The sequence below is a fragment of the Lissotriton vulgaris genome, chromosome 2_1, assembly GCF_964263255.1.
Source record: "Lissotriton vulgaris chromosome 2_1, aLisVul1.2, whole genome shotgun sequence".
In the NCBI taxonomy this organism is placed as follows: Eukaryota; Metazoa; Chordata; class Amphibia; order Caudata; family Salamandridae; genus Lissotriton; species Lissotriton vulgaris.
Window position 1 is genome coordinate 1,918,171,104 of NC_141687.1, and position 14,480 is coordinate 1,918,185,583.

Sequence of the window (14,480 nt, forward strand, 5' to 3'; positions counted from 1 at the left end):
GCATTGGCCATGGAACAATGTTACTATTTACCCTCTGTTCCTTGGTTGCGCCTATTTTCATTTGGCGCCGGGATTTCACGCAAAGGCAGGTGCGTACATTTGCGTCACTTAGTGGCTCGTGCCTTGTGTGGAATCCTGGTGGTGCTTGTTTTTATGGCGAATATAGCAGACGAGTCCAGTGAGCACGTCCGGAAATTTCAAATGAGGCAACGTCCGCTTGCAAAGTGAACAAGCATTTGCAATGCAATAGGTCTCACAGATGTGAGCGTTTGAGCTATTGGCATTGTAAATGGCAATGCCTTTTATTTATGTTTTGGTTTTTGAAACATAAATGAAAGGCATTGTCATTTACAAAGCCAATAGCTTAAACTCTCGCAAATGCGAGACCTATTGCATTGCAAATGCTTGTCTAAATCGTTTTTGGCCACTATAGGTGTGGCAGGGTATACTCAGACATGAGTCCCTTTCTCACTGCTCCATCAGGATTCAAGCAAGCCGGGCCGAAGAAGGCTGAAATGCCAGAAACCGGTCCCCGGTAGCTTGTCTCCTTTCTGGTGAAGAATTGGCTTGGTAGTTTAGTCTGCCCTGTTCCCATGATGCACTGGGCCAGGGACAGACTGATTTGCATATAGCCAGGTTCTGAGCTGGGATGGGGCAGTGAGATAAATAACGGTGATGGATCAAGCCCTGATCTTTGGACTGGGTAAGAGTGGTCTGTTTAACTCAGACACTCTGTTCATCACCACCCCCTTTTCTAAAACGGTATTTTAATGCAGCATTCTCCAGAAGGTTTTAAATCTAGGAGAGATTGAGCGGGGTATATGATTTTTCTAATACCTGTGATATCGGGGTCCGAAGGGGTAGGGCCCATTGCCCCTATGCCTCGTCCTGTCGCGGACGGGCGCAGACGGGCAGCTCTTTGGCTGGTCTTCGGCGTCGGCTCAGCGCCGCTGCGAGCGGTCGCTGCGCGCTTGCGAGGGCTAAATAGGCCAGCGAAAAGCATACACTAGAGCGCTAACCGCTCAGGAAGTGCCCCCACAGGAAGTGCCTGGCTCTCCCTGACCGGTACTGGCTACCGCGTCGGACTGGGGCGGGCAGGAGTGAAGGATGAGCACAGGCTTCCTTTGCTAACAGTGAATAATTTTCCTCCCCCTTTTAATCAGGATTGGAAGAAAGGTGGCACAGGTAGCGTTAGTTCAACAAGTGTGGCGTTCTAGAGTAAGTGCTGACCAAGAGAATACTTAAGTCTTTAAAATTGAAATTCAAAGTAAAATTCCGTTTTTCTAATTGACAGAATACCATCGTTTTTGAATCAACAATGAGTTAAAAGGTCTTACATGCAGCAATTCTAACACAGCGCAAGGCACAGTTGTATTACCGTTAGCAGGCAAAGCGGAACGGGGACTCTGCCACCGTCACCCTTCCGCCAGTTGGAGAGACTTTATTTCATGCCCAAAAGTAGGGATTTTCAGTCTTCATCTGGCGGCGTGGGAGTGGTGGGGCTGTCGTCTGGCCCAGGCATCGTTTTGGTCGTTTTCCTGGCTTCAAACGGGATCTTGAATTGTTGGCGTCGCCACGGCCCATGGCACGCCTCGGCGTTCATGTTGCCGCGATTTTGAGATCTTGTGAATAACTAGGCTAGTGTCGAACCCGGGACAGGGAATGGGGGGGGGGTAGGAGCTAGAGAGGTTGCGATCAAGCACGTTGGGCCTCCGATGTGATGGTCCCCACAAAATGGCCGCTTTGGCGGGGAGAAGAATGGCTCCTACGTGCTTCCCCCGGCAGTTCTGTGCTGAGAGGAAAGGAAGTTGGGGGCCTTGTGGTGTGGAAGCAGGCTCCGGCGCGTTCCCCCGTCCGTCCGTTCAGCAACAACAGCAAAAGGCTCGGCTGTGCGGGAGCAGGAGGATGCAGGACGGCTGGGTCTCCCTTCGCGCCTAATGCCTGTGCCAATATGGCAGCGCCCGCGTCGGTGCGTCCGTGCGGGTCTGCTAGGATAGCGGCGTTTTCAAATGCCTTTGGCGCTTATCCAGGCAGGCAGCTCAAGTTCGATTGGTAACGCTGGGTACCGCGCCGGGGGTGCAGATGTGGCAGCAGCTCGCAAGAAGAGGCGCCGAGCCGCGTCTAAGTTCAGGCGGGGGAGGGGGTGGCCCGCAGGGGATGCAGCCGATCGGGGGCCCCTCACCTCTACAAGAATCCGCCGTTGAAGAGTCAGGAAGGTCCCACAGTCCTACGGACATGCAGCCGCGACTAGGCCTCAAGTCCCCGGTGTCGCGTAGTTCGTCACCGCAGAGGGGCCGGATCGCAGAAGAGCGCGGTTCTCCGGTTGCAGAGGCGTGATTCGGGAGATCTGGGTATCAGAGCAATCAGCTCAGCAAGGCGGACTTGTTCCCGTTGCAGGCAGGACGATTACCGCCGGTCAGGATGATATTTAGGATCGTTGCAGGCTCGACTAGGCGAGAGCCTCACTGTAGTGTGGCCATCTTGGTCCGGCGTCACCTAGCGCCCCCCATATGAAAGTAATTAATGTGGTGGATAGGTTAGTCAGTTATTTGGAGTGAGAAGGGTAGTGGAGGGATAACAGGGAAGTAAGGTTTGCATTAATGTAGAAAGAGGGTAGTGCATTTGAAATGCTAAATTAGAAGAGTGATAAATATATATAGATCCATAAGTACATTTAAAGTCTATAGATGCATAGAGGAGGTAAGTATATATTGATTAAATATATTGATAGAAGTACTGAATGAGAAATCGGGTAGTGCATTGAATATGCTTTTTCAGGAGAAAGGTAACAGACACACAGATCCAAGTACATGGAAGGTATTTATTAAAAGTTAGTGGGGTTGACGGCGTGTTTGTGGTCTTTGTTTTGCAGTCCTGGCCATTATTTTTGCCTTTGTATAGCTGTGATTCCCTCAGATTGTAGTATGGTTCAATGTGAGGGTTTTGAGTATATATAAGCAATCACTTATTATCTCGGCATGTGACTGAGACAAAAATGTTTAAAAGATAGGTGGTATGCCTTCCAAAACCATTTAGACTGGCATAAGCGAATAGACTTGACACTCACAGCACATCCGCAGCCTAATGTGAACGATGCCCCAATACCAGCCATTGGCTACGCATACACTTCCAATTGAACAGGCACAGCTATATTGTTTTACTCCGTTTGTCATTCTCCTATTATTTATATCTAATGCCATTGTAGGTTTAATTTTCTGATAACCCAAAATGTCGGACAATATTTCACAAGCATTTAATACTTGCTGAATTAGAGATCAAAAACTTGAACTCCTTCGTTTGCTTGCAATTTCAAAAATTTGGAAAGCAGTTTCCACTCATGTTCCACCTGAGTTGTAAAATAATATTTTATAGGGCTGCTTACATAGTTGATTACACAAATGAATTATAAAACAATATTGCGATTGTTATAGATTTTCCTGGATTTACCAAGCTACAGATATGAATGATTTTTTAGTCATTTACGGTCTCGTCTCTGCATTCATCTTGATATGTAGTGCAGTTAAATATAATTGTGTGTAAGTGATATTTACGTACATGTGTGTTCGTTGTGGGGAGAGGTCGTGATTAGCAGATAAGCTTTTGCTTTTAAGAGTTTACCGGAAAAAACAACGAGGTTTTAAAATCTCAAATTCTATGAAGCTTGCTTTGTACAATTTCGGCCTATGTGGATAAGCAGACAGTATATCACGAAACCTTTACTGTAAAACGAGTCTTTGAAAGATACCTTTTGAATGATGAATAAAAAGCAAGTCCTTTTAACCATAGTCAACTGCAGTATCATGCGGACGAGCCTCCAGTACACCTGGGAATGTTTCCCCAAGGTGACCGACTGCTCCTTTCTGCAATTAAGTATCATGTGATCTTTAATGCCAAGACGTAAACATACCAGCAGCATAGGTGCGAGTAAGGCAGGCTCGGATGCACCTATTATGAAATGTAATCGCGAAATCATTCAGAAATGATCGGACAAAAAGAGAACCTTGGTAAAAACATACCGTTCTTCGATTTTCAACGTTGTTTCCTTTTACCGTTATAGAAAGCCTGGATATGAAATGTGAAGATGAAGTGGATTTTGCTGAAAGAATAAACTCGCAAATTGAAGATTTGGTAAGTTAAAATATGTATTCATTTGTATGCTCACAGCTATATCCCTTTTCATCCTTTTGGCGAACTTAATAGTTGTATTATTGTTGTGTTTTCGCTACAGTAGGGTGAATGAGAGCAGTAGCTGTAATAAATAATTATAGGCTTGAACGAAGACCTGCTCTTTCAAATAAGAGACCAGCCAATGTTTTCATAAATCCTACATAAGTCTTTAGCTCTTCTTTTCACACACCGTATAACCTTTTTGAGTTCTTGTCATTGGTTCTCCTATCTTGAGAAGTTGAAAGATCGAGAAAAAAAGATTCGGGTATTGATACCTTTGGTAATCTCAATGCATGTGTAAAGCAGGTGTACCGTAGTTTACTTGCAAATATGTATGGTATCTATGCTTGACTATATATGTTTTTCTAACCCTAAGTATTTCTGCTTTACTTCAAGACATGGCATAGTAAATTGGTGAAGAGAGTTAGGTAAATTGTGGAATGTTTTTTTGTTTGCTAGATGTACATTTTTCCTTTGCAGCAAATAGTGTTCATTTTGTTGAGTCCTTTCCTCCATTCATATTGTGAATATTATACATTTTATTGTACATCTCCATTCTTTTAGCAAAACTGAACCATTCAGTTGTAAACGACACGTGTTGACAAGAGTAACAAATGTGGAGCAGAATATTAATAAATGTCCAAAACCGTATTATTTATTAGCGTTGATCTACTGTTCATTGCATTGCATTTTACTCACATCTTTTCTGACACTCTTCTGGGCATGCCCTTTATACTAAATTAATTTAAGAATGAGCTGCACATAGGCTGCTGTCTTGTTCTTGTGTGCCTGTCTGCTCTGCATCTACTTTGTTTTCTGTTCTTAGGTCTCGCCTACGCAGTGCGCTTTTACTGCATAGGAGGACCTTTAGCTGTCTTTCAGCTGTTTTTCGAAGCACATACTCTTGCTTGTGGCGGCATGAGGCTTGCGGGAGTGCACAGCGGCGCACCACCAGCACGAGTATGTGCTTTGAAAAACAGTATGCTGCGCGCGCACAAGTACTTGTTAATTAACTTTCGAGGCCGCTGGGCCGCGCTTGTGTTTCAGCCATGTTTTTCCTCGATTTCCACACTCCTATTTTCCTCCGCTGTCACTAACAAATCTAAGCGGCACAATGACCGGACACATTTACGCTTTTCCATTAAGTTTCCCCAATGCGCATGCTGGTATAATTTTGGACGATACCGTCTGGCCACTTAGTCTGTCCACTTTAGCACACTTTTCTGCCCTTAGGAATATATCGGGCATTACGCTCTCAGCCATTTACCCATGGTCCTACTTTCACATATTTGCTTCTTTCCCGGATTTATTTCAATTTCTGCCCACCGTGTCCTCCTTTTCCTGGTGATGATGCATGCTTGTGCCCGCTATCCATCTTTGCTCAGGGCTCTTGGGGGCAGCAGAGGCACGTGCATCTCTCCTTCAAAGGCTGACAATTACAGCTCTGGTTCGCCCTGGCGACTACAGAAAAACCCCCTCTCCGCCGCTTCATTCACATAAGCCATCTGAAAGTGGCCATATTTCATTCTGCCCATTTAAAACTGCTTTTGTTGTTTGAGTAAGGCAATTTTGGAAATCGTTAAGACAACATTTTAACATTCCTTTACCATCTTTAACGCCTGATGTTCTCCATAGCAGACATTTTACTGAAATAAATTGCCCTTCGTTATTTTTCCTGTGGAAATATTGTGCTGAAAAGCCTGGTGTGAGCACTGTTAATGCCCGGACTCCCCTTCTTGTAGTTAAACTGTGTTTGTGGGCTTTTTGAATGGCCCCTTTTCCCTAGTTAATCGAGGAAAAAGTCAGCATTTTAAATGTATGCAAATGGGAAGGTCTGCCAGGGCAGCTATATACAGTGGAAACATCGCCCTCAAGCGTGCAGCGATATTGTAGTGCGTGGAAGTACAGGGCTAGTTTGTTTAAATGTATCATTTCATAATGTAACACAGCAGCCTCTTGGTTACACACTGTATACCTCTCTCCTCTTGTTCTGTGTCCTAATGGTTTTGGGACCAGTTAAAGCCACCCTTGGAAAATCTGCGGTATCTTTATTCCATCAAGTAAGCAGAACAGACTAAACGTTTTAAATGCAAATGTCACATTTAAAGTGGGGAGTAAGTGGACAGGCTGTTGGATTGTAGCAACAGTGGTAGGCATAGCATAAGAGAAGTGTCCTGTAGTGCTGAGCACAACATCCAGGGTCGCTTCCTGGCACATGCCCAGGGCTGCCTGCATCACAATCGGACCCGGTCAGAGGCTGAAGCGGCCTACAGTCTGGAGAAGGTACGTTTTATATTTTTATTTAAGTAAACCCTTCCCGCCATACATAAATGTATGGCTGCATGCCCGATCCCCACACCAGTGGACTTTTGCTGTGCCTACAAACCACGTTCTTAGAACGTGGGCTGTTTCTCCCCTCAGGACGGCGGCCGGGCAGAATCCTTTGCTGTGTACTGTAAATACCATTTAAAACACTTTTCTTTTCAGCATGATGTTTATCTGCGTTCCTCAGGGTCAGAAATAATGTTCCTCTTGGCCAGAGTCTGCATACCATCCAGGGGAGTCCGCTAAACAGTTTGAAGATCACTGCTATTTTGAAATGATGTGGTTATACAAACTGTGAATTACTGAACCTTTTACTAACACTGTTAGTCGAGAGGCCAACAAATGTATGGGTACAGCGACAGAAATTCAGACCCTCTTGTTTACAGTTAAATAATGTTGGTTGGCAGTGCAGGGAAGCCTCCACTCAAACCTTCAAAACATGATTAACGTGGCCTATAAATCTCTGTAGTACTCTCAGAATAACCACCTATACACATCTGAGCGATCTGACCGATAACGAAGCGATACATTTAAACAACAAGCATTGGCATAGCCAATAGGTCTCGCTTTTAGGACCTTATAAGTATTTAGTTATGCTGCACAATATCCTTGGTGCGGCAACATCAACTGTTTCATGGCTAAACACTTATAAGGTCCCAAAGGCGAGACCTATTGGCTATGCCAATGCTTCTTCTGACCTACGCAAAAGCTAGCCTTGTTTGCTTCTCCACATACACCCGACCGTAACACCCCCATCAGTCCCACATTACTTTTGACCAGTGGTGACTCCTCCGCTAAGGCACATCGCCACACTGCTCGTTAAGCAGTGGAAAATAAAAATAAAATGATAATAACAAGAATTTATTATCATTTTATTTTCCTTTGTGACTCCGGGTGAGGCTGGCTCGCCGCAGAGGGAGCAGGAGTGCACTCCCCACCTACATGTACATGATGCTTTGACCGGCCGTCTATGGCTGGCTTAACAGTCATGTGTAGTTGGCATGTTCTCCTTTGGGCTTTGTTGCACAGCCCCGTGGAGAACATGCCCAGCCTCCCAAGGCACTGCCTGAGCGGCCAAATAGGCTGCTCAGACCAATCACTATGCTGCTCCGGCAGCGTCGTGATTGGCTGGCAGAGTCCGGAAGCCACGGTGCTACCGATGCAGTCTGCAGGCAGCAGCTGAGCAGAAGACTTAGGAGAGGCATGTGGCGGAGGCGGCAGCAAAGCAGGTACGTTTATTTTTTATTTTGTAAAACATTTTCATCCCTTTCTCCACCCCACCACCCCTGTTCAGAGTCCGCCTCCACTACTTTTGACCCATCAATTCTTCCTAACCTCTCCTCCTATGTGTACACTTCGGGTATCCAGCGGAAGGGAATAACTGTCAAGGTTTTTTTTTTTCTGATGCATATTCCCTGTTTGGCTGTTTGGGCCCAGAGAAAGACTTGGGCCTACAACTCGATCACACGTTTGTGAATGTTCACTAACTTTATTTTGTAAATACTTTCCCTCTAATTGTTTCCAAGTCCACCTGCCTATCCCTCTGTCGTCTGAAAACGAACGACTTGCTTTTACATAACTATACCACCTTCTTGTAGTTAACTAACACCTGTTTCTCTGAACTGTGCATCTTCCTTTTGGCTCGTCACATACACCCAAAACTATCATAACTATTGGCTTCCTTAGTAGTTTTTTGTGGGTGACCCAGGACCGTAGAAGGTAAACAATTGGTCTAAAAGTGCAGGACTCGTTCCTGAATTACAAGAATGCTTCCTATATTCATGCAGTGTCTCGAAGTATAAATGATTCTCCTTATCAGCGGTTATCAATAATATTTACAATGAATATGGCCCACGTAGACCTATCTTGGACACGCCCTTTGCCTGTAGTATTTCATTTTCTAGCCAACAACACTGGAAATTGGGATTGGTGAAAACCTTCACAGCTCTACCGAATATTATGGCTCAATGGAGTTGATTAGCTTGTTTATCATTACAGTATAGGTGCGGAGAGAAGCTGTTGGCTGGATGCATCCCAACACAGGAAAAGTCAAGCACATGTGGTAGGGACAGATGATAACATTGCAATTCACAGATGGGTACTGGTGCAAAGTAAGATTGTTAACTGGCTGCTCTGTGTTGCATTAAACAGAGAAGCAGCTGGTAATTAACAAACCAAGATACAGGTTGTACCTAGGTGCAGACTGGGGCACTTAGTAGAAAGTATTGCAAGGGAGCTTTTACTGACTCATATCAGAGTACATGTTTTCTTGTGCAGAGTGGTATCCAAACACAATATAACAGATGTTCTTTGGAGTCTCAGGGGATGGAGTTTCCGGATTGGCAGGCATTTGCACTGGACAAATGCTGTAATACAAGGGGCTTGGGATATGATGTGGTAGACCAAACAACAAGACTGAACAGTTTGATAATCTGGTGGAAGTTAGATCGACCTATGGTCTTGAGCCTAATCAAATCAAATAAAAGTTTATTCGGATTTCTTTTGAATCCATGAAAGTATGTAACACATAAAAAGAATGCATACATTACAATAAAAACTTTTTTTTAGTATAGCAGGATATAACATGTAACACATTGCATTGTGCACAGTATCCTATTGGTGGTGGCATTCATAACTAATGTCCAATAAGTATATAGAAAATCAGCAAAGTTAAGCAAGGTAATGAGCAAGTGAGCATATATAAAATGTTTAGCAGTTACATTAATTGCTGTCGACGTTAGGTAACCTAGTCCTGACCATAAGCCATTAAGATTTTTAATAATGTATATAATCTAAATGCGTAAGGGATTTCCTTCTTTTCATAGCTTGAAAAATATAGGCAAAGACAGTTCGGCAGAGAACATATATGAAAATGGGTGTATCAGAGACCTAATATCATAAAATCTACAAAACAGGATAAAACGTGCTGTGGATTGGGTGGCTTTCCTATCACCTGGACATTTAGTAATATTTTTCTTCCGTGCCTCCTTTTTAGGGAAGACAGCTAAGTGATGTATAATACCCATCCAGAGTCTTGTCAGATAAAATCTCTTGAGTATTTGTTACCTTTATTAAATAGCCTTGTATGCCTTCTTGCATAGGTCCTGCTATATACCTTGAAACACTCATTCTCCAGTATTACATCTTTCATAGATTCACATGCTTGTATCTTCCCCGTCGTCATGGTGGGAGTCTCACGGTAACAGAATGACCAAGCAGTATCATAGAGAAGAAAAACTGCATAGAAAATCCCCATAGGGGCTGTATTATTTGGTAACCAGACCATTTCCTTGTTTTGGTCCAAAAGCTAGCCAATCAGAATTGCTGCCCTGCCCTCACACTCCCCAGCAGCAGCTTCCTGCCTCAGATTTCCAACCGCCTTCGTGTGAGAAAGGAGTCTCCCTGAGCTCTGCTCAGTTTTCTTCTGTTCCTGTGTGAACTTTTGACCCTTTGGGAATCTGTTTACCGCCTTCTACCTTGAGGTATTGTGTGTATTCTTTTTGCTTAAGATGGCTGAAAGCTCTAAGAAGAGGCTGTTCAGGCCATGCAGATCCTGTGGGAAGGCCAGACTCTTCTCTGAGGACCCACATGAGGACTGCCTTTATTGCCTCTACCCTAAACACCTGGTGAAGGCCTGTAAGCTTTGTAGAAAATTTTCTGACAAAACTAAGCGTGACAGAGAGGCAAGATTACTGTTGTGGCTTCAGAAGAAGAAGGCCACATCAGGCACAGATTCTGAGGAAGAATCTTCTCACTCCACTCCCAAGAAAAGGAAGGCCTCTGTTTCTGTGGAGAAAGTGGAGCCTAAAAGGAGTAAATCTGGAGAAAAATCGACATCATCTCTTCCTATTACTCCTCTGGAGAAGCAGGCTAGTCTTAAAGGTCCTGGATCTGCACCTTCTACCAGTTCGATGGTTTCTGCTCATAAGTCTGTGGTGAAGACTTCGATTCAGTCGTCTTCAGCTTCATCTAAGGCTGCGTCGACGACCACGACGTCTACGGCAACGACATCGATGAGTAAGATGTCTCTGTCAGGCCCGTCGACGACGACGACGACGACGACGACCTCGTCGACGACAGGTTCGATGTCTCGAATGTCGACGGGGGTCCCGTCGACGAAGGTCCCGTCGACGAAGGTCCCGTCGACGAAGGTCCCGTCGACGAAGGTCCCGTCGACGAAGGTCCCGTCGACGAAGGTCCCGTCGACGACAGTCCCGTCGACGAAGGGTCCGTCGACGAAGGTCTCGTCGACGAAGGTCTCGTCGACGAAGGTCTCGTCGACGAAGGTCCCGTCGACGATGGTCCCGTCGACGGTGGTCCCGTCGACGATGGTCCCGTCGACGGTGGTTCCGGCGACGAAAATCTTATTTTCAACGGCTAAAGCTTACAGTTCTCCTCAATCAAAGACCATGATCTCCATACGCTCTTTTCAGTCGACAAGAGGTTCGGCTACCATCAGTAAGTCCGCGGAATTCACCTCTTGGACAAAGATTTCTCCATTGCCGCCATCATCGCTGTTGGAGCAGGATTCGGAGGGAGAGGAGTCCTCAGGTGCTGCCTACAGCCCCTCTCAGCTTCAAATAAAAAGCCAGGATACGGATGAGGAGGAAACCTTCTCCTTCAAAGACAGGCCACAATCTGCCAGATATGAATCATTCCAGGAATCTGGTGACTATGAAGATGAAGAAGAGCAGCACGAGGACTCACGGGAGGAAGAACGTCAAGAGACAGTTTCCATACCCCTCACCCTTGTGTCTGACCTTAGATTGATGCTGAACGACTACTATCGTCGCTTCCCGGAGGCGAACTCATCGCAACCAGTTACGCTCACGCCTCCCACGCAGACACCTAAACAGGCACCTGCCCCTCAAGATCAGGGAGTTCAATCTCCGCAGGTGGTTACTATTAGGGACGACCTAACGGACTCTGACGACGATGAAGAGCCCGAAGATGGAGAGCTAGTCCATGATGCCTCGGGGAAAGAATGGGACGAGTACGTTTTGCCTTCAGCTGCATCACCTGAACCACTCAAATCTACCTCCCCTCCTCAGGACATCGGAGGCTTCCACGATATCATGGAAAGGGCAGCCAAGAGATTCAGTCTGGATGTGGACGTACAAGAAACGGATTGTTTCTTGTACGATTTCTAGGATGATAACAAGAAGTCACTCCGCTCAATACCTATTATCCCGCATTTATGGGAGGAGGGCCTCAAGATTCTAAAAACACCAGCCTCCATAGCGGTTTCAGTTCCGCGAATTGAAAAGAAATACAGAGCTCCAGAATCTACGGCAGCCTGCCTCATTGGTCATCCCAGGCCGGAATCGGTGGTGACACAGGCGGCGCAAAGAAACTCAAAAAACCCGGTGGCTACGTCACTAGTGCCACCAGACAAGGAAGGGAGGAGAATGGATGGAGCGGGTAAGAGGTTTGCGGTCATGGCAGCCTCTACCATTAAAGCGGCAAATGCGATGGCTCTGCTCGGCCGTTACAACAGGCAGATATGGTCAGATCTGGCCCCCATCTTGTCGGCGCTTCCAGAGGATCGAAAGGAAGAAGCGGCAGCCCTTCTCAAGGAAGGAGCAAAATCAGCAGCGGAGTCTATCGACATCGCCATGGATGTTTCGTCTTTAGGCTTCAGGCAAATGGCAGGGGCGGTCTCGCTTCGCAGACAGGGCTGGCTAAAGGCGACTTCTTTTCGACCAGAAGTGCAGGCGAAGATTGTCGATATGCCCTTCGACGGTGAGAACCTGTTTGGGAAACATATCGATGAGGCATTGCAAGGCATAAAGTCAGACACTGATACGGCTAGAGCGCTGGGATCTCTTCAGCAGGGAAGGTTTCAGTCCTTTCGGAAGAGGGGTGCAAGAGGACAATTTAACCAACGATCCTCTTTTCAATCTAACCGATATCAACCATACAGTCAGCAGGGATATCGTCAGTTTAACTCCAACAACCAGTACAGATCCTCCAACTCCTCTTACCAACAACAGTCCAGAGGTAAATCCAACGCCAGGGGGAAAAATCAGCAGTCTAATAGACGTCAATGATTTCAGGCAGGCGCTCCCCACACTACAGATCCCGGACAACGACCACTATCTGTCTCAATACTACACCAACTGGAGGTCCATAACATCGGACAAATGGGTCCTGGACGTCATCAGCAGGGGCCACACACTGGAATTTGTGGAGATACCACCGGACCACCCTCCAGTACTCAGGCCCAACCATCATCGCAAAGAAATGCAGATGGAAGTTCTCTCGCTTCTACAAAAGGGAGCCATAGAGGAAGTACCACAGCATCTCAGAGGGAGAGGCTTCTATTCACATTTCTTCCTCATCAAAAAGAAACAGGCCCAGAAATGGAGACAGGTATTGGACCTGAGGGATCTCAATCATTACATAAAAAAGATACCCTTCAGAATGTTGTCGTTGCAGGAGATCTTACTCATGTTAAAGGACAAAGACTACTTAGCGTCCTTGGATCTCATGGATGCGTACTTCCATATTCCCATCCATCGGAAGCACAGGAAGTATTTGAGGTTTGTTGTGGAGAGTCGCCACTTCCAGTTCAAAGTCCTGCCGTTCGGACTCAAATCAGCCCCGAGGGTATTCACCAAATGCATGGCCCCGGTGGCGGCCCACTTAAGGCTGCAAGGCCATTACATTTACCCATACCTGGACGACTGGCTGGTGACAGGTCCATCTTTCAGGGACGCAGCGGAAGCACTACAGAACTGGATCCGGTTGTTTCAGCGATTAGGCCTGAGAACAAACTTGGAGAAGTCCTCGCTGAGTCCGGCCCAGGGCATCCAATTCTTAGGGGCATGGATATGCACCAAAGAGGGAAAAGCCTACCCTTCCAAAGATCGGATCAGAAAGATCAGAGGACTGACGACTTCTCTACAAGCAAAAAAGTCCACTTCCGTGAGGATTTACAAGTCCATGTTGGGGATGATGTCATCCTGCATCCCGTTGGTACCAAACTGTCGTCTGAGAATGAGACCTTTGCAGGAACAACTCGACGAGCAGTGGGTACAGGCCAGCGGAACCTTCGAGGATCGCATTACCATCACGACCAGTATGAAGGTGGCCATGTCATGGTGGAAGATCCTAAAAAACCTAAACCAGGGACTGAGCTTCATTCATCGGGATCACGACTTCGTGATGACGACGGACGCTTCGCTGAAAGGATGGGGTGCGCATCTTCAAGAGCTGGAAATTCAGGGCCTTTGGTCAGATTGGGAAGCTCAGCTTCACATAAACATGTTGGAGCTCAAGGCAGCCTTCCTAGGGCTTCAAGCTTTCCTTCCCAGAATACGTCAGTCGTCAGTACTTATTCAAACAGACAGCACCACGTCCATGTTTTACCTGCTGAAACAGGGCGGGACGAGATCCAAACAGCTGTCAGCACTGGCGCAAAGGATCTGGAAGTGGCTCATAACCAACGAAATCTCAATCCAAGTCCAGCATATACAGGGAGTCCTCAACACTCGGGCGGACGCCCTGAGCCGCACTCCCAATGCGACACACGAATGGGAACTTCACGACTCTCAGGTTCGCATTCTGTTCCGAAAGTGGGGTACTCCCACATTAGATTTGTTCGCAACTCAAGGAAATTCAAAGTGCACTCACTTTGCGTCAAGGTACCGTCAACAGGGATCCATGGGAAATGCATTCCTCATGGACTGGACAGGAAGGTTTGCATACGCGTTCCCTCCGTTCCCGTTAATTCCGCGCATCCTGCGCAAGATGAGACTGGAACCGTGCCGGATCATAATGATTGCACCCGCCTGGCCAAGACAGGCGTGGTTTTCAGACCTCCTTCAATTGTCGAGGGGCGTCAAGATCCAGCTCCCGACATTCCAAGACCTCATATCCATGGAGAGAGGGCAGATTCTGCATCCGGATCTACACTCTCTAAAGTTGTCCGCATGGAACCTCACGAGCGTGAATTTCAGAATCTAGATATTTCACAAGAATGCAGG

At 46.4% G+C, this 14,480-nt stretch overlaps 1 protein-coding gene across 11 annotated transcripts in view; it reads left to right on the forward strand.

Moving 5' to 3' along the window:
• AKAP13 (A-kinase anchoring protein 13) overlaps positions 1–14,480 on the forward strand; it is a 1,375,395-nt gene that overhangs the window by 628,251 nt on the left and 732,664 nt on the right. For all 11 annotated transcript variants that reach the window (XM_086958098.1, XM_086958099.1, XM_086958104.1 and 8 more), the window contains exon 9: positions 4,058–4,128. In XM_086958098.1, the coding sequence (XP_086814224.1) occupies positions 4,058–4,128 (71 nt within the window). The remainder of the gene's footprint in view (positions 1–4,057; positions 4,129–14,480) is intronic.